Consider the following 21296-nt stretch of genomic DNA (forward strand, 5'->3'; position numbering starts at 1 on the left):
TTTTTTTTAGCTAAGCTTTTGTGGAAATGTAGGACAATTGGCTGAACCTGAGCTCCTCTCCAGGGAAAAGTGTCTCATGGGAGGAAAAGCAGTTATGAATTAGTGTTGCCAGAAAACTAAAAAAATAAACCTCGTCCTCGTCCTGAAAGGACTAAAACTAAATATTCAGGGATAAAATACGATATAAATCGTAAGTTTAATGTATGTTCATAATCATCTCCCCCTCCTCCTCCCGCTCTGACTGGATCTCAGCCTTCGTTTTTTTTTTTCGGGCCCGAACCCGGACGGATCGTGAGTCCCGGCGAGTCTCGGCAGTGAGTCGCCGTCCCGAAGGAGGCGCTGCCAGATCGGGCGCCCGTATACCTGGCACCTCCCCGCCTCTCGTACCCCATAGGGGCAGGCCGGGGCTGAAGACACAAGCAGGGAGCTGCTGATTAAAAATTCATCCCTGTGTTTATTATGATTTATGCATGTTTCACTGAGCCAGGAACGAAAAAGAGAGGAGAGGAGAACAGCTTCATTAGTGCACATTGTGTGTGTGTGTGTGTGTGTGTGTGTGTGTGTGTGTGTGTGTGTGTGTGTGTGTGTGTGTGTGTGTGTGTGGCTAGCTGGCAGGTGGGGGATAGTTAAAATTATGGATCGTACGTGAGCTTCATTAGAATGTTTGGCATCCAGGGCAAAATCGTCAGTCTTCACCAAACACCTGCATTTCACCGAGACAAAAAAAAACAAAACAACAACAACAACAAAAAAACAACAACAATTGAAATCCTAAATTGCCCAACGTGCACGAGCCGCCGGCATCAAAATGCAGCCGGCGGACACTTTTGGCTAACTTCTAACTAAATTAGCTCTGTTCCCGCCTCCGTCGTTTGCCGCTCAAATCTGATCGGCCTCTCGCCGCCAAAAATCGGACGGCGGCGGTAAAACGTTGACGCGCGAACGACGAGGAGGAGGAGGAAAAAAAAACAAACAAGTGACGTAAAAGTGCGTTTAAAAGAGGCCGCGCAGCACTCTGATACAATCACCTCCTCCACATGCAACAGATGCTGCAGCCGCTGATCGTGCGCCGCACGCCGAGCGTTACAGCGGATGTAAAGAGCATAATGAACTTAATAGGAGCTCACGACGAGGACGGCCATGTATTCAGATTGCAATGTACAAGCGTTGACAATGACGACTGATTATTTGTCATTTATGCGACTAATAGCTCACACTCACGCTGGTCGCGTCGACGCATAGAGGCTGCAGCAGCCATTCAGTAAAGAACTGGAAGCGACTCTGGAAGCGAAGGCCATGAACTGTGCCCTTGATTCAGTCTGTTTATCGTGTCCAGTGTGTCATAGGACAGGATGCCGAGTGACACACCGCACGCTCTTCGCCTTATTCTTTGCTCCACTAGTCAGGTTAGTAGTAAAGACGGATATGATCACGTCTGAGTTCTGGCTGCTGTTGACCCACTATCCTGGACATTTCATCTTCAACTCGATCATAGGGTGGGAGAAATCTTGGGGTTGCATTTTAACGCTCCTTGGGGCCAAGTTTGTGATCTTTCAACATGTTTCACGAGCCCCAAAGTTGTCTGAGATGTCTTACCCGAGATTTTTCTGTGGACCCCCCATGCCCAGAGGCTAAACCTCAGGACTTAGGACTTAATCGACCCATTGATCCTAGGGTTTAATCGACCCATTGATCCTAGGACTTAATTGATCCTAGGACTTAATTGATCCTAGGGTTTAATCAACCCATTGATCCTAGGACTTAATTTATCCTAGGGCTTAATCAATCCATTGATCCTAGGGCTTAATTGATCCTAAGACTTAATTGATCCTAGGATTTAATTGATCCTAGGGCTCAATCAATCCATTGATCCTAAGGTCCAATCGACCCATTGATCCTAGGACTTAATCGACCCATTGATCCTAGGGCTTAATTGATCCTAGGACTCAATCGACCCATTGATCCTAGGACTTAATTGCTCCTTGGACTTAACTGATCCTAGGATTTATTGATCCTAGGGCTCAATCAATCCATTGATCCTAGGGTTTAATCGACCCATTGATCCTAGAACTTAATCGATTCATTGATCCTAAGTTGAAAAGACAGGTTATCCATTCATAAAGTCAGCAAGATGCATCCACATGACCCAAGACCCACCGTTGTGACAACTCGAGGAAATCCATATACAAAACCTGACAACTAGAGGTAAAACATCGTGAAAATGTCACAAAGCACTGAATCCCACCACAAAAAAAAATAGTTTTAAGTAAATGAAGCAATCAAGCGAAGCCCGTGTCCACGTCTCTAAACCAGAAAAGGGTCTTTGTGGAGAGCAGGAGTTAGGGTTAGAGTTAGGGTCCAGAGGCAGAAGCTGGGAGATCCAGGGAGAGAGGAGATGAGATGGGCAGATCATGATATGTCGAATGTAGCCCTACTTAAAGGCTCGTTTCCACGTCTTATCGCAGGACGTTCCCCCTTTGCTGAGCAGAGACATCATGATGCCTCCTGAAGACCAACATCTTGTTTCCGTCATTCGTGAGTCGGGGTGACTGGAGGCCACGGCCCGAAACCGAGGCGACCTCCGTCTCTTTTAAATTGTGTTTACATTTTAATGACCTATCTGTGTTTGTTGTTGCTGCTGAGCTCCTGCCCCCCCATCTGCCCCCCCCACGCCCCATGCCTCCCCACACGCCTCACCCATCTCTCTCTTTGCGTCTCCCGCTCCCTAACACGCTCTGACAGCGAAAGGTCAATGCCCATTGGCTACATGGGGGGCACTGAGTGATGTAAAGGGGGGGGGGGGGGGTTGTCATGGTAACGTGCAGGGCATGGTAGCGGTGACGATGCATTTGCGCCATAAAAACAAACAAACAGAAAAAGAAAAAAAAAAAAGGGCGAGGACCGGATCAAAAGACTTTTAAGAGCTGCACTCACTGGGGCGGAAGCGCAGCGGACTGAACGCCGCTTTAATTCTCTGGCGATTTACTCGCCTGGCAAACGGGGTGGGACTCGGACGGTCGTGCCAGTGAAGCAGATCTGCATGTGAGAGGACGGACAGACAGACAGACAGACAGAGAAACGGTGGGGCCTAAAGACAGTCAGTTGTGAGCAGAGCTGTTATGTCTGTGAGCCTGCATTCTGCTGAGCTTGGCTTCACATTAATAAAAGAGGGATTACTAAAGTCTGCAGGCTCCTCTTAGGCCCCTCTCCAGCCGACAGCAGAGCAGAGCAGAGCGAGGGTTCACCCCCCCCTCCGCCCCTCCGCCTCCTTCCTTCCTGCCGTCCTCCACTCTCTTTTCTTGCCCTCCTCGGCATGCCGCTCACGTTCATCCCATTCAGAAAAAAAAAAATACTCTCATCTGCTTTTCCTCCTGTCTGTCTCCATTCCATCTCTCTCTATCTCTAAGTACAGGAGGAGGGAAAGAAAATGCACCAAAACACAGATAAATTATTTAGATTTTTTCTTTCCCCCCCTGAAGAGAGGGAGTAGAGACAGAGAAAAAAAAAAGCTTGACTCTGCAGTTTGAAAGAAAAAGGGGGGGGGGAAAGGAGAAAGAAGAGGGGTGAGAAATAAAAACTGCATTAGATACAAGATTCCGCAATCAGCCGGGGCGATGCGAGGAATTAAATCTTATCTTACGCCAGCACACGCGGCCCGAGCAGGAGGAGCGCCTCCAAAGGCTCGGAGATGACAACGGGACAAATTCGTCCTTTCCATTACGCCGCCATTCATCCATTGTGACGGCAGACACCTCGCGATAAGCGCGACGCTTTGTTGCCGCTGACAATGTCATTATGGGACAGTAAACAAGTGGAGCAGCGGAGGGTCGGGATGAACTGGGGCGGGGCCACGAGGTCACCAAGACAATCTGGAATGAAAGGAACGCGAGACCCCATGGGAGAGATAAGACTCCTCTTCTTCTTCTCCTTCTTCTATCTCGTTTCTCTTTCTCTCAGAAAGCCAAGGACGGGCGTGCGCTTAGAACAAAGCCCCGGCGCTGCCGCGTAATCAACTCCTCTGTACTCCAGCGGCGGCAACACAATCTTCCCTGGAGGTCATCCACGGGAAGAGGCTTAGGAGGCAGAACGGCGGCAGGATCATGGGCTATTAAGATGGGAAAATAGGATGACATTCAACCCCCGGCCTCCCACCCACATCTTCCTCCGCAAAACACAGCGCGTACGTACAAACGTGAGCAGAGGCCGATTGAAGCTCAGGTGTTTGAGTAAAAGCAGTATTTTTTTTTTTTTTTAAGTTGTTTACCGTTCGTGGTCCATTTTAACTTTGCTACAGGGATTTCAGATCTGATCCTACATAATCTGTCAAAAGACACACAGGCAAAGCAATCCACCGCTAATTAGTAGGTATTAGTATTAGTCATTAGCCTCTGCTGCTGCTGCTGCTAATGAGTTAATATTGTGCACGTCTTCTATCGCAAAACTACACACAAGGACACATTTTCAAGGACATGTCCAGGTCAAAGGTCTCAGGTTAAACTCAAAGGAAGTGGATGCAAGTCTCAAGTTATATGTTGAAATGTAAGGTCTCCGGTCTCAGGTCGTATGTCCGATTCTAAGGTCCTGGGTCTTATCCCTAGGTCTAAGGTCTTAGGTTGTTCTCCCGAGTTTAAAGACTTAAGTCGTAGATTGGGTCTCAGGTTGGGTCTCAGGTCCAAGTCTAAGGTCTTGGATCTTATTCCCAAGTCTTAAGTGTCAGGTTCTATGTCCAAGTCTAAGGTCTTAGGTCATACGTCCAAGTCTAAGGTTCTGGGTCTTATCCTTAAGTCTAAGGTCTTAGGTCCTAGGACCTATGTCCAAGTTTAAGGTCTTAGACAAACTGTGCAAGTCTGGGGTTTCAGGTCATACGTCCAAGTCTAAGCTTCTGGGTCTTATCCTTATGTCTAAGGTCTTAGGTTTTACATCTTAGTCAAAGATTTAGGACCCAGGCCTCACATTCAAGTCTCATGACGCTCTGGTGCAAGTCTCAGGTCTTAGTCCAAGTGTAAAGCCCAGTTCTTCATAAGCAACATGGAAGAAATCTGTTGTTTATCTTTATTTATCTCACCAAGTGATTGACAAGCAGCCCCTTGATAATCAGAGTGTAGTCTCACTTATTTTACCTCTCCTGTGGAACACTGTGAACCCACTGCACACCTTACGGTCCTCTAAATGGGGCCAGCGCCATAAAACAGCCGTAATGAGCATCCTAAATGCACTTAATGATGCTTTAAAAGGATGAACCGTGCACCTTGAAGGCTCAGCGGAAGCTTTTACATCTGACCTCAACTCCCTAGTGACTTAAAAAAACCTTGGCCTGGATCATTTTAAATTTCTTTCCTGAAATCAGAATCAGAGAAAGAGAGAACGTATCTGAGTGTCCTACCATTTCTAAAAACCAAACTAGCCGCGTCACATCCATCATCCGAGCTGCCTGGAGCCGCTTCACGTCCTCCTCAACCTGACACGCTCGCTCAATCGCACTCAACTCCCGGCAGGTTGCGCGAGCATGGAGGTGGCAGGAGTGGTCCTGTTCCATTTGCTGACATTAGCACGGGGAGATTAATTTGTCCCCTTCCATTAGGCGGGAAAGCAGCCGCCGCCGCCGTCGCCGCTCAATTATCGCTTAACAAATAGAAAAATACACAAAACGCGCGGGCGCCGCGGAAATAATACGCTGGGCGTAAGTGAGTGTCGCATCATATGGATTGCATATTGTTCGCCTGTAGAAGGAGATGAGGAGGAGGAGGAGGAGGAGGAGGAGGGCCCGGGGTCAGATGTGGCTGTTTACCACAGCGCCTGACGGCTAATTAACAGCAGAATCTGCATTTCCCCCTACGTCTAATATTCAGCTATTCTGCAGCGAGATGACTCGAGAGGAAAAAGAGGGATGGAAAAGACGGGGATGAAGAGGGGAAAGGGAGATAAAGGTTTTCTGCTGCTGCTGCTGCTGCTGCTGCTGTTGTGTTAGGACTTGCTGCCTTCCTGCCGCGGCTCTCTCGTCTTTTGTGAGGATTTCGACTTCATTAGAATTATAATGAACATCAGTGCGGCGTGGCGAAATATTTCTTTCTTTTTTTTTTTTTTTTTGGAGGGGGGTGTGGGGGCTCCTTGAAAAACAAATGAACACACAAGCAAATCAATTCAAATCTGCCCATTATCCCTCCGTTTCTCCCGGTTGTGTAAAACGTGCGTGATGGTGCGCGCTACGTCGCGATAATAAGCTAAAATTAGAGGATCGTTTGTCATCGAAAATGTCGCCGCGTATCGTGAAAATCAATTTGGCGTCCGTGGCGAAGTTCGGCGGAGCCGGGAGACCCATCAGAACGTTACGGCGGGAACGCTAACACCACGGCACAGTCATGTGGAGGGCTGGTATGTTTGGTGTGTGTGTGTTTTTTTTTGTGTGTGTGTGTGTTTGGCTGTCGTGCTCCGCCGGTGTGGTGATGTTGCCGTGTAGTGAGACTTGCTAATTGGCTCACCTGTCTCTCAGCCATCTGGAGCCTCTCACAGAAAAAAAAAAAAAAAAAAAGACGGAAAGAAAAGAAACGTCACACAGAGTTCCCCCAACACACACAAACACACTCGCACACAGAAGTGTGTGCAAAAGGGAAAAAGACAAATGTGGAAACGGGAACGATCTAAAGACGCGATCCATGTCACAGGAGGAAAGACTTTGTGATTAATTACTTCGACCGTCGTGTTTCTGCCGGGGAGCAAGAGCGAACATGTGATCGCAAATACTGAGTCTGTTCATTATTACTGCGTTAGGGAATCACTGGAACGCAAAGACGACACACCCATGACTCCGGCAGCAGCTTCTCCCCACCACGAGAGCATCAGCTGGAAAAAAGAAACAAAAAAAACTAAACAAAAAAAAAAAAAAAAAAAAACACTCCAGTATCTCAGAAAACCCTGGGGCCCAACGTCTCTGTCTCTGCTCGTTGGTGTGTGAATCTGCTCGGGCAGGAAGATGGAAGACGGGGTCCACATGTGCGCGTTTGTGGTTTGATGTGGACGGGAACAAAAAGGGGGTCAGAGTGTGAGGTTGGCCGGTCGCCATGGTAACGGCTTCGAAATAAATAAATAACACAAAAAATAAAATAAATAGTCCTATAAGATAACCTTAAACGAAACATTTAAATAAGAAAACTTAAATTATAATTAATAATTTATTAAAAAAAATTAAACTGCATAAAAATATTTAGCAATATCATTAATAAAGTATTAAAATAAAAAATATATCATGCAAAAATACATTATATAATATATTTAAAAAATTATAAATAAAACACTAAAATTATATGTAATAAAATGAATAAATACTGCATATAATATATAAATAAATAATAACACTTCAAACTGATTTTTTTTAAATGAGGAAATAAAAAAAATAAAACCGCTTAGACTAATAAATATGAAATTATCATTGTTATCACCTTTATGGAAAGTAATAAATTGTGTGTGTGAGTGTGTGTGTAGTTTTTTTTTTTTTTTTTTTATTCTCCCAGCACCCAATGTGTTCCAGGTCAATGATCTGCATCGACACACACAGAAGCCAGCGCCTCCTGGGCCACTGTATGTTCACCTGCCACCCAGTGTGTGTGTGTGTGTGTGTGTGTGTGTGTGTGTGTGTGCGTTTTCCACAAATTGAACTCCTGTGTCACTCAAGGATGGAGAGCGAAAACACTCGGGAGAGACAGAGTGAGAGAACTGTGTGAGGAAGTGGAGGAAGGCGAAGGCGTCCGTCCATGGCTCCCGACGCCCTCGCCTTCCTCTGCCCCTCCCCGTCATTAGCAGCTCTTCATAATTCATGTGTTTACATGAAAAATGGATGAACACTGAGGATGACACCGGCACAGACTCCCACACACTCGACGAGGATCCGAAGCCCACTGTCCTGCTGTGACAGATTCAGCGCAACACAAAGAGAGATGAAGCGGTACGAGGGCTTCTGTATTTGAGGCTGGTTATAATCAGTGTTGGGCAAGTTACTTCAAAAACATTACTTATTATTTGTTACTTTTTAAGTTACTTTCACCTAAAACAACTGGAAATATGGATTTTGCTTTCTCAATACATCTTATTACATTCAGTGTAGCTCGTTTCACCATCCAGTAGAAGGTGATGTGGAATGACGTAATGCTTAAGCTAGGCTAACGCTAACAACAGTACAATATAATGGCTGCACTTATGGCTCATGGCGCGATACGTGTTGTGATAGATTTACTGTAAATTTAAGTGTATTCATATTGAAATCAATATAGCTAGAAGCTACTGCTGCACTATACAGAGGGTATGCATTAAGGTCACTGCCGCCCTGAGGGGCAAAAACATGGTGAAACGCATCAATAAATACAACAAGGCCGGGAAAAATGTGGATTATCAAATCAAATTAAGGACAACTGGACTCGGCAATGATCCATATGAACTAGTATGAGTTTGAAAAGTGGATTAGCCTCAGTTTCATTTAGTTTAAGTTAATTTAAACTGTAGCTAAATAAAAGATGCTAACGCCAAGAACTTCACTGAGAACTAACGTTAGCCTTATCTGACAGCCCTCCAGAAAATATCTGGAAAATATATCTCTGACTTTTCAAATCTGTTGGTTCAGTCAATCACACAACAGCTCTTCACCTTTTTTTTAAAAAAAAAAAAAATATTTTACAATTTAGACGCAATTAAAGCCTATGATTCAAGCTAATGCTGCTAATCTCCATGATCAACTGTCACTTTCTGTCACTCAGTGGCCGTAACCATGGAGACTTCGGCTAGCTGTGACGTCACGCTCATACCCTCTATTGTAACCGAACACCTAAAGAAAGCTGGCACCCTACACGTTTCCTTAAATTACTTTACTGCAGATCTTTAATCTTCCCAAATATCTGTTCTCTAGCACTAACAGGAAGTTAACATTTGTTTTTCCTTCTCCTCTGCTAATCTCCAATTTGTATATAAACACACAACTTAATTAATTTAATTAATCTCGGGTTTAAAATCCACTGTAACTTTTTATTACTGCGTTACAGCAGAAAGTAATGCTCCCAACACTGGTTATAAGGCGACCAGACAACCCCAAAATGAAAGAGGTTTTAAATTCCTTCAGTGGTTTTTGTGTCTCATGGGAAATAAATATAAACCAAAAAAAAAAAAAAAAAAACTAAAAGAAATCCTCCAGAGCAGCTCAGGTCGGACAATTTCTCGCTGGGGGATCGATTACCGATCAGGAAGGAGCCTTTAACGCCGATAACTGTCCGTCTTAAGAGAGAATACTCACTGCACTGAGACGCATAAATATTCAGAAGTGAGGATGCTGAAGGGGCGAGGAGGGGGGTGTGGAGGGGGGGGCAGAAGCGGGCGGCACATCAGGCAGCCACCGTAGCGAGGGGGACCGGCGTTGTCATGTGGCAACCGGGGAGGCAATAACGGACGCAGCGTACCGGGACGCCGCATTGTGCGAATCATTGTAATTACAGTCTCGGCTGTCTTGTGCGGGTCTGACTCCGTAAACAGGAAGTAGTGCATCCGCACACACACACACGCGCACACACACCTGCAGCAGCAGCAGCAGCAGCAGCATCAGACTCGCCCCCCGTGCAAAAAGAGGAACTTTGAATCCGTGGACTCTCCTTTTAAGAGTCCACGTGGTGCGGTGCCGCGTGCGCGCTCGCCGCTTCGGGAGGTCGTGTCAGAGCCGATAGCAGGTTTGCGGCTCATAATGACCGACGCCGAGAGGCGACCGCGAAGCCTCGCTTTGCTAATTATCAGCTGTGCGCCTTCAAAGAACATTATCAGGACAAAGACCTGCAATTATACACAGAATCCCTCCAAACCCTTCATCACCCCTTGTTTCCGGCATCAACTCTTCCTCCTCCCCAACTGTCTTCCTCTCTCTTGATTGCTGTTGTCCTCCTCCTCCCTCCATCCCTACTCCAGCCCTGTTCATTTCCTGTCTTCCCTCCATCTATCCCCAGTCCTCCTGATTCCTATCCACTCTTTCAGCTCCCCTGTTTCCACTTTCTATCCCCCGCTCCCCTTCCTCCTCCTCCTCCTCCTCCTCCTCCTCCTCCTCCTCCTCAAGCTCCTCTTCTTCCTCCCGGCCCAAAACAGACACTTAAATAACGAGCCGGGTGTCAGTCAAACCGCCAGAGAGCTTCATTAGAGGAGGAGAGTGCACAGGATCAAATTATACGCCCAGTTCTCTTTTGTGCGATTGTGTGTGCTGTTGGGGGGGGGGTCGTCGGTGGCGACGGTGGGAAAGGCAGAGAGGAAGTAAACACACCATCCAGGATGACGCAGCTGTGCGGAGGATTAGCGTGTAACACACAGCGTCGGTTTGCGTTGTGTGTGCGAGAGCTCGTGCCACAGCCACGGCCTCGACTGTTTTCTCCAATCAGGGAGGGAAAAAAATAAAAGAAACAACAACAAAAAAACAAAAAAAAACAAGAGCAAACTACTTTGTCTAATTATTCAGAGCCACAGTCTCGGCTGCCGGCATCTCGTTCTGTGCAGGATCCCGTTTTGGATCTGAGCCCATTTACCTGCAGAGAATAGCATCATCAGGTGTAACCCTAAGCGTGGCGCATGCTCCGATGGACGACAAAAGGCACTTTTCTTACTATTTTTTGGATATCGACAAGTGGTTTTGACCATTCAATTCAATTCAATGCAACTTTATTTGTCCCGAAGGCGATTCAATTTGACAGCAACAGGCAGTGCACAAACGGCAACCAACAGTCAACCTTCAACAATAACACAAACCACACTGTCAGTGATAACGTGCACGTGCCCTCCTATGTCTCCCAAGAATGCAGAAAAAGAATATAAAAATCACTTATTAAAAGTAAATATTAAAAGTGCTTCTATAAGAAATCAGGGGTTCATTCCCACGTGGATGGATTTAGATTTAAAAGTCTAACAGGAGAGGGGATAAAAGACCTGGAATAACGATTTGTTTTCCTAGATGGAGCTTTGCCTTCCTGAGGGTTAGGATGAGCTGAAAGTTTGCAGCTAGGATGTGGTCATGTTGCGCAATAATAGCCCTAGCTTTCTTGACCGCCCTTTGGCCCCAGAGGGACGAGCAAGTCTTCCTGCTGCACCCCAAGTATTTTGGAACACGCCTTCACAATTTAGTGAGTTTTTGTCTTTTGCACCCATGCCAAGAAACGATGCACCAAGAAATGGCAAATAAAAGACTTGCTACTTACATTAAAAGAGTTCCGCTTTCTGAGAAGATGAATCATTTGTTGTCCTTTGTTTTGGCAACCACCTCTGTGCTGACATCAAATTTTAGTTGAGTCAAAGACGGTTCCCAAGCATTTGTAGGAATCTACAATGTCCACCTCCATGCAGTGGATGAAGCTAGCATATTAGCATGTGGGAGGACATAGAGTGGCTGCTAGCCTTTCCACTTTTCTGCACATTAACCACGCCCACTTCGAATTTGTTGCACTCCAGTTATTTTGGAACACGCCCTCACAGTTTTGAGTTTTTGTCTTTTGCACCCATGCCAAGAAACAATGTACCAAGAAATGGCAAATAAAAGACTTCCTACTTACATTAAAATAGTTCAGCTTTCTGAGAACATGAATCATTTGTTGTCCTTTGTTTTGGCAACCACCACTTTTCTGCACGTTAACCACACCCACTTCCAATTTGTGACCAATCACATTTTAGTTTCCGGACCCCACATGAGAAAAAAGTGTTGAGTACAAAATTGTGTTTTGAGAAAAGGTTGTGATTTGCACTTGGCACGTACTCAACCCTATTTAAACTCATGCAAAAACGCTTCAACATTAACTTTATAGAGCAACCGAGTTACTTAAGGAACTCCATCAGCGACCGGACGTGATCCAGCCCATTACAGTAGCATATTCTTTCCTTTTTCTTCTTTTTTTTCTCCCCCAAAATACACTGCCAAGCTTTTTAAATGGATTTCTTAACTTTCCGGGGAGCCATTAGATTCAGTTCATTTCACAACAGAACGTCCCGTAAACAAAAGCTCACATAGACTTAAAACTCGCTCGAGATGGGTAATCCATCACAGTGAACGTTTCATCACCTTCCGTCTTGTTTTGTTTTGCCACTGTAGTGCAGAAAGAAATAACTGCTTTTAAGGAGACTAAATGTACAATTTAATCCACACAACACTCCTCCCTCTTCAGTGTTTGTCTGATAAATTGCTCATAACTTGGGTGAGGTACTTTCTAGTGAGTGGTCCACTAATGCGGCCAGACCTGAAGTAACATCTGCTGATGCATTCGGATCCTAGAAATGTTAAATAAGTCTTCTACTATTAGAGCCTTGTGGGATAACCAGCCACCAACCCTTGTAGTTCATACCATATCTATTAATACTACAACAGTAGACATCATGTGTCATTATTATTCAGATCATTACAGCCGAATTACAAAATGGATCACACACATCAAACATGTGAAAGTTCCATTGTTCATACTAGTTTTTTTTTTCTTCCCCTTATCTCCACGTTGCAAGAAAATGTGATGGTTTTCAGGTCAGGATATTCATCCTTTTCCTGTTAACTATGCCTCAGATGAGGAATAGGTACAGCTATTTTAAGATTGGGCCTTATTTAAACCCCCTCCCCCCCTCTTCTCCTCTCCCCTCGCTTGATCCGTCGCTCTGTCGCCGAAGGGTTTAGTTTAATGACCCTCCTTGGCCATAGATCTGAGGAGCGTCACATCTCTCCTTTCCAATTTCCCCCCCTTCCCTCTCCCCTTTATTTCTCCATCTCCCTAACCGTGACCTCGCCTTGTCTTCCTTCCTGCCTTTCTTTGGGACCTAAACTTCCCCAACAAGCACCGCGGCGTTGGTGCAGTCAGTGTCTGGCCCAAAAAGCCCGGAGGCCGTACGCTTCGATGCTTCAGATGAGGTCAAAGTGAAGAAGGAGCGAGGGTAAAGGGAAAGTAGAAGAGTATAAGATGAATTACGGTACCTTTGTATCGGCCCAGAGAGGTCACTGGCGTCCTGCCTGTAAGACAAGAAGAAAAACAACATATTAAAAACTAATCTAAAGACTCACTGTGACGATTATTCTCTCATTATACGCAGATGACACTCAACCATTAGCATGATAAGAAATTTCCTGCATTGCATAAGCCTAACACCATGCCACCATCTTTACAACCCTGCTGCCCATGGAGACACTGCAATCACCTCCTTTATTTCACAAACGAGTTACTGCAAAACCAAAAAACACTGGCGTTTACAGCTGAAAAACTGGACGAAAAAACGAAATGACAACTCGTCAAAAGTGAAGCCAAAGCATGTGGGTACATGGCTGCAGTATAAGTCATGGAAGCCACACCCCGGTGGATGTGACTTTTGCAGAAAATAAAACCTCTTAAGTACAAATATATATATATTTTTAAGGATAGTTTCTGTCATTTTAAGTTGTTAAATATAATGCTGCCATTTGTTTAAGAGTACAGTTTTTTCTGAGATGTTTTGTGTTAGTTATAAGGATGTGAACAACTGAAGTACATAACCAGTCTCCATTCCACATAGCCTTTCTGTAAATGTCCTTTGACCACAACAGCATCGTTTTGTAGATGAAGCTCACTGCTGCCTGTTTCCAAACTGGAATATATAGCACCGTCGAAGAAGTTTCACCACTTTGAACAGTGGGAGTGAAGCAGTTGGGCACCGATGAAGGTAGCGTTTCTGGAAACGACATAAGACGCCGGTGAACACATACACACTCGGGCCAGTCTAAACTCTCCGTCCTTGGGAAGAAGTCGAGAAACTTGGTTCGTTCCACTGGGTTTTCTCCATAATTCTCCACCGTTTCCTCTTTCTCTCTCCTTCACCCTTTTCCTTTCTTTTTTTTGTTTTATCCCTTCCTCTCTGTTCCACTTCCACTGCATGTAAATAAATTGGTCCCCAGGCCCCAACAGTAGACACTTTGGTGTGTGTGTGTGTGTGTGTGTGTGTGTGTGTGTGGAAAAAAAGCCAAAGAAACACACACACACACACACACACACACACACACACACACAAACAGAGGCAAGACTCCTGAGCTCAGAGCGCCGCCAAATTAGCCAGAGATTTATGTCACAGAGGTAAATAAAATAATAATGAACCAACAATGCTATCGTTAATAACCAGTGTGTGTGAGTGTGTGTGTGTGGGTGGAGGAGTCGGTGGGGGGAGGGGGGCCGGAGCAAGTGTGTATTATGATGAAATGCTGGGAAAAAACTCGTGGCTCCTCCTCAACGCAGCGGCCAATCATTGCTATCAGCGCTCTTTGCATTTCAAAGACGTACTCTTGTCTGTTTCATCTCCGCGAAACGCTCATCTTGTTATCCAACGCGCACACACACAGACACACAGACACACACACACACACACATGCACGATAGCCACCTCTGCTTCGGTCCATTTTCCCCCAACGCCATGAATTATGAAAAAGGGTAAACGGAACATCAGACACACACTTCTTGCGCTCGGAGGTTTACATACAGAACGCACACACTTGCAAATGAGACACAGCGAAGCTGCTACGCGCAAAAAAAAAAATCTTCCCTCATATTTTCAAATCTACATTTAACTTAAAAATTTACTCGTGCACATTCATGTTACACAGGAGTTAATCACAATGGCTCGCAATGAGAGTTTGACGACACTGAAGGTTTCTACAGACATAAGGATAATGTCTCGTGAAGCCAGAGCACATGCACTTTTTTACATTTTTCAAATTTATAGGTTTGTTTTGGAGGTTGGAAACACTCACAGTTTGTGTCTATGCCTCTAATAACTCTTGTTTTGAGTTTGTTTCTCAAAATGCACGTTCTTACAGAGGTTATGATGGAGAAAGTGCTCTTATTTCACTTGAATTCACAATTTAAAGTAGAATTGTGCCAGAAATGGCTTTTTAATTTGCACTTTAATAATCAATAATTTGTTTATAAAAAGTGCATCTCATCTGTATTTTTAGTGTTTGCTCACTGTTTGTGGTTTGTTTTCTCTCTGCTGTTCCCGCCGTCGACCTGTCAGTCAAACGGTGTGGCCCCTGCTGTGGGAATTTCTGCGACAGCGTGAGTCCAAGTGACAAAATAATCCTGTTTCCCTTAGTAAAAAATAATAATAAAATTAGTAAAGTTATTCTAGAGCCAGAAAGTACAAGGGAGGAGCACGGGTTGGATGGATGGGTCAACAAAACATTAATACTGTTAAAGCTGTGGGCATGTTTTTTGGAGGATTTGACGCATGAGGCTTGAAATCTGCTTTTTTTTTTTTTTGCATGGGTAGCTGTTTTAGTTCTAGACACTACTTACTTTCCCTTGTACTTATTCAAGGGTCAAGGTCATAAAATGTCTCAACACAAAGCTTCTTACAATAAAAAAGGAGGCTGGTGGAGATTTTGTGCTTTGGTGTGATTTCTAGTTGTTGTTCCGCCTAGGTCATGGCGACAGGATTTGGGTCAGACTTGATCACTGAGATGGAAACAGATGGGGGAACAGTGTCCAGGTGGAAACAGGCCAGGCTCACGCCTAATGACAGACAGCTTTTTGGCTGTCTGTGCGCGGGCCCGACGTGCAAACTCCTGCCGGCCTCGGGTCGCCGCGGGCCTGGCAGAGACGTAAAACGAAGCTGAAAACGTGAGGGGCTCTTCGAGCGGCGGTGCCAGAGCCGACGCGAAAGGCAGAGCAGGTGGCCGGACCCGGCGAGCACCGCGGGAAGATTTGGGGACATTGTGACGAACAAAAGATCTGACAAAAAACACACACATGTATATGCGCACACACAGACACACACACAGACTGCACTGGTAGGACGTTCAGGGAGGGACTGTGAGCCAGCTGTCACAAATGAACACGATGGAGGCTTCCAATATTGCAGAATTTAAAGTGATCGCCTGTCTTTTATATTTTTATGTTGTATCTTTCCACCTTAACCCCCTGAGACCTGGCGTCCTCATATGGGGACATGACGTTTTAGGTTTGTTGCAGCTTATTTTGATTCATTTAGACCTTTTATCTGCCATGTACTGGTAGTAAAAGGGTGAAGAAACCTGTTTATTTCTGCTTATTAACTTTTCAAGTTTGATATGACATGAAAATTTAACAAATTCACAGGTACTCGTTTGGGGACGTTGGGATTTCATCGTTTCAAATTCTACTTTTGCATTAAAATTAAGAGTTTTATTGTTTTGTTACGCAATGGTGACTTGAATTGTAAAATGCAGTGAAATAATCCCTGTGTCCACATCATTTATTTCAGAAATACTTCTTAGGTCCAACTAATCCCAAATACGTAAAGATCTTACTCATATCTTAAAGAAATTAAGATGATTTCTAACCAAATGCTTGGGTCTCAGGAGGTTAAATAGTAAACCTTTCAAATGCACTGATCTGGGCGAGGCTGGGGCGAGTACACGGGGTACGATCTCCAAGCAAATTGGTGTACGGTTTCTTCACCACACGTCAAAGTACATGGTGCATTTTTAAACGGCCTACTTTAAGTGCTATAAGCAGAGCGTGTGCGTGCGAGGAAAACGTACAACTCCTCGCAGCTTTTGCGCATAAATAATGAAAAAAAAATCGCCCGACCCATCGCCAAGAGCGGTGAGAGTGCAGCTGATTACTGCTACCGAGGACGCAAAGCCCTGCAGCAGGGGACGGGCGTAACAAGCTTTCAACTGCACGGAGCGACGAGGAGGAGGAGGAGGAAGTGTGCAGGGAAGCAGCGGAGGCGGAAACAGGTCGGGGTTGCTAACCGAGCTAAAGGCTAACACCACCAGGTTTTTATTCCTTCGCTTTGTCGGACTTTAAATATGACCTGCATAAGGTCATGGATTTCATGGGAAGTTGTGCACAAACTGTTCTCCGGTTAGTGTTGCGTTAACATTTGTACAAGAATATAGGTTGCAGGAAAAGAAATACGACATCTTTCTGATTCTAGTGGTGCACAGAAGTTGGGTTAGGGTTAGAGACGGATGCATATGCTCAAATTTTCTGAAATCTGTCAGATTTCTGGAGACTATAATTTATTTTCACCACTGAAAATGTGCTTCTGTAAATAAAATCGCACTCATAGAAATCAGCACCCATGAGAAGAATCGAGAAGATTGGCCTCCCCCGTGAGCACCGGATTATTTAAATGACATTTAATAAATCAGGTTAAATGACTCACGTGCATGTAAAGGCACTAGATGTTCCTGGTTTTAATAAACACATCAAAGCTGAGAATCAAATAGATGATTCGGCTGAATTTAGGGATCCAACATTTTTTTTTTTTTTGGAAGATATCTTCATATTGCTTGGTTTGACAGCCAGTTCAAAATTTAAATTAATTTTAAGTAGCGTAAATGTCAGAAAATCTGCAAATTCAGACATTTAAGAAGCTACAAGACACTAAATTATTAATCTATCGTCACGACTTCTGTGCTGAATTGTTTGATTAATAGTTGCAGGACTAACTTTTCTATTTGACTATCACTTCCCTATTTGATTGTTCTCAAAGCCCTGTGAGCATCTCTACATCTTTTTATATTTTTTCGTGCCTCCTCCTCCTCCTCCTCTCGACAGCCCATCTGTGTCGTTCTCACACTTCCCGTTTTTTTAACGCTTCCCTCCTTCTCACCTGCCATCCTGTGTTTCACATGCAGACAACCCGCGACACATTCACACAGCCCGAAAAACTGCGCCCACAATCCCTCCCGACCAATCAACACGGCCCGACGCGCATCTTTAAACACTGATAAATACATTCACACGCGCTTCGCTTTCACACCTTCGCTTCCCACTCTCCCTTCTCCTCCGTCTCGATCTCGTCTCAGTCACAGGTGTATCGCGCACAAGTGTGTTCGCACGCATGAGTGAGCGTGCGCGTCGACGGCCCGTGTCATTCTGACAAAACTGTGCCGGGTCTTAGGATGATGTCAGATGTGAGCTGCTGGCCCGCCTCCACATGGATCTAAATATCCCCATTGGAGGATGAGGCTTGAGGACGGCGCTGCTAATATGCAGCACGTTTACATGCACATGAAAAAACTAATTATTGCCTTAATCCGACTTTAACTGGACAACTTAAATGCATGGAAACGTGTTACTTCGACTAAAAATCTGAGAGAACTACTAGACATCACTTGTGCACAAAAAACATCCAAGAAAGCCGATCGCACATCTTATCCGCAGCGCACATTACGTATGAGATTAAAATGCTGCACTATTGTCCATCTTGGTATTGTTTGAAATGCCAGTCCTCTGCATGAACAAGTTGCATGATCTAGTTGTTAATTAGATGATGTAATCATGTAATTATTCTTGTTGTCCAACCAATTATAAAATGTCACCATCTTGGATAGAGCAGATCTGGTACCTACAGCGGAAAGGTAAATATCGCCACCTAGTGTGAAGGAGGAGGACATGTTCCCGTCAGTTATTCCATTTTCTCCGTTACATTCCCCAAAGCCGAATTTTGAGCATAGCTCCATTAAAGCTGCACATGTAAACGCACTGAGCGCCTACGCTGGTACATCAGGAAAGACTCAACTCAGAGCGACTCGACGATTAATAAAAGCCCCGACTCAGACGGGTGCATAAGTGCGCAAACAGTTTGGATCAAATGGATTTTCCACCAAAAACTGTAGCCACGAAAAAACGCCCGCAAAGACGTTTGTTGCTTCTTAAATGACGGAACGTGAGGTAATTAAAATGGATTTGACCAATCCGCAGTAGGACAAAAACAAAGGGACTTAAATGTCCATAGAAACACTGGAAACGACTCCTGCTGCCTAATCCACTTCTCTGCCATCCATCTGTACCCTCAGTACGTTCCAAGGAAATCATAGTTTTGGCTAATGCGCCGCTTCTCAGTCATGCTATCAAGCTCTTGACATCTCTTAAACACACTGCAAGATGCAGTTAACTCAGCCACATTTTGGTAGCGGCGTGACTGGTTGGAACATCCGGAGCGGGTGCACGGACGCCGTAGAAGTTAGTGAAGCAGCAGGAGTGGCTGGAGGAGTGTGTACGGTTATTTCACAGCTGATGTGAGTTGAGGCTTAAACCGCAGACTCCGAATCTAACAATGAGGAAACAATAACGGTTTTACAGGTAACAAGGCTCAGTTTAACAAGTCTGACTGCAGCCACAGAAAAAAAAAACATCTGTGTTAGAAAACATGACTAGAATTTAGCTTGGGTGACTTCAAACTGTTCCAGTTCAGTCTATTTAATCCAACAGAAACTGAAAATCTAGAGATGTTATATCAAGAAATATCAGCTGAACATCCAAACGACAGCTTTTAGGCTTTTAGTAAATGCAATTTGAAGGAATGCAACACGGAAACCAAAATACCAATAATAAAAATGATATCCAGTCTTGTAGGTGCACTTAAGCGCCTGAAATTCATTCCATTCTTAATTAATTCTCTAATTACACGTATAGTCGTGTCAGTGCAAAACAATTTGCTCTTCTTAAATTTTCTTAAATTTTCCCTGTTGCATTTCCTGCAACCAATCAGAGCCGTTTTGTTGCAAACAACTCCAATGGTGTTTTATTAATCTGGCCATCTACACTTAAACGCACCCAATTTTTGTCCATACGCAGAAGCATAAACAGCCTATTACTGTTTTGTTGAAGAGTAATTTTGTTGAGGAGTAATGTCATGAACTGATTAATTCGATCTTTGCCAAAACACAGGTCGATACCACTGATTTCCTTTAAGATCCATCATCCTCCTCATCATAAATGATTCATATTCTGTGTTATGGTTTAACAACTCAATAGTTTAGTTACTTCCCACTGTGTTTCTACATCTCCTCCAATGACTGAAGCATCGAAAGTATCGATATTTTCATTTGAGAATCGATTTTAGAGCATAAAGGCCTGGTATCGGAAGTATCGATATTTCAGTATCGATTTGGGAAGTTCATCTCGTTATCCCCAACATTTCTGTATCGGTGTCTGTGGTAACAACATAAACATCAGTTAGTGACTAGGCAGCTTTGTGGCTTTAAATCACAGAAGCCTCCTCACATAGGACCAGCATTTCAGCCTCTGTCCATGTTTTCCACATTGTCCTCCTCCAAATCTGATTTACACGATCAGATAGTCTGTATAAATCTGACTTTATAAAAATCAATGTGGACACGATAATAATGCGAGAGATTAATCGACTGAGCTAATGTCAGATTACACTAAGCTCACGCAGCATTGACGTATGATAATAAAATTATACTACCAGGATTGTTGATTTCAGTGGCGAAGTCGTACAAGATTACTGCAGTAGCAAACATTATTTTATGGTCTGGTATATCAGCAGCTCAAATGGAACAACTCTACTGTGCGATGCTGAAATTGCTGCGAGACGGCCATTACGCCGCGGCACACGGCAGTAAAACCGTGCATGTGTGAGTCATTAAAAAGAGGGTCTGGAACAAGTGGCCCGGGCGCACTTCATTTACACGTGTGGGTTTGTGCGTGCGCGCGCGCGCGAAGCCGCGGCGGCGGCGTTAGCGCGCGCTCAGGCGTGCATGTGTGACATATTGCGGACATTTAAATGCAGCGAGAGAAGCGACCTGAGCGGCAAAGGGTGAACAAAGGCAGCGGCGCGTTAGGCCTCATTTACCTCGTGATATCAAAAAGGGGTGCGCAGGTTTGGCTGGAGCGCGATAACACAACCACACACGCATGTGCAAAACTGCACGCGTGCTGTAGGTGTTTCTCGGAGTCAAATTGTACAACAACCCGAAGTCAGTGAAGGCGAAATGATCATCCATCATGCTTCTGCTGTGGGAAGAGAGCAGTCCTCCCCTCGGTTTTTCTTTTTTTTTTTTTATCTCCCCCTACACCTCTTTAATAATAACCCCCTTCCTCCCCTTCTCTTTCCCCATTTAATAACAGCACAAGAGATCAGCTCCATTAGCCCAGACCTCCTCACACATGCAAATGAAGTCGGCGTTATGGAGGCACGCGTCACGCATTACTGATGCCACCCTCCCCGACTCCCTGGCACTGCTCAAAACAGAACACACTCTATGAGGAAGGAGAGAAGGAAAGAGAGAGAGGGGGGAGTGGGGGTGGGGGTGGGGGTGCATGTCTGTTACAACAGTGGTTAAATTGAGATGCATTAAGGTTGTGATTGGAGCGACGGCCGTGGTGCCGGTGTGTGTGCCGAGCCGAGAGCGAGGCCATTACCGAGGTGGCCGGGTGATAAGATGGTGCAAAGTGAACACGGGGAGGAAGAAGGCTGACGAAGGTTCCAGGGGACGGGATCGAGGGAGAAATTAGGCGCGAGGAGTGGGCGCCACGTGAAGAATATTCGATGCTGAG

At 44.9% G+C, this 21296-nt stretch overlaps 1 protein-coding gene across 1 annotated transcript in view; it reads right to left on the reverse strand.

The window, feature by feature from the left end:
• celf2 (cugbp, Elav-like family member 2) overlaps positions 1-21296 on the reverse strand; it is a 210693-nt gene that overhangs the window by 152058 nt on the left and 37339 nt on the right. Inside the window, exon 2 of the mRNA XM_047575017.1 lies at positions 12953-12988. Coding sequence (XP_047430973.1) covers positions 12953-12988 — 36 coding nt within the window. The remainder of the gene's footprint in view (positions 1-12952; positions 12989-21296) is intronic.

The sequence above is a fragment of the Mugil cephalus genome, chromosome 22 (assembly GCF_022458985.1).
Source record: "Mugil cephalus isolate CIBA_MC_2020 chromosome 22, CIBA_Mcephalus_1.1, whole genome shotgun sequence".
NCBI classification, from domain to species: Eukaryota; Metazoa; Chordata; class Actinopteri; order Mugiliformes; family Mugilidae; genus Mugil; species Mugil cephalus.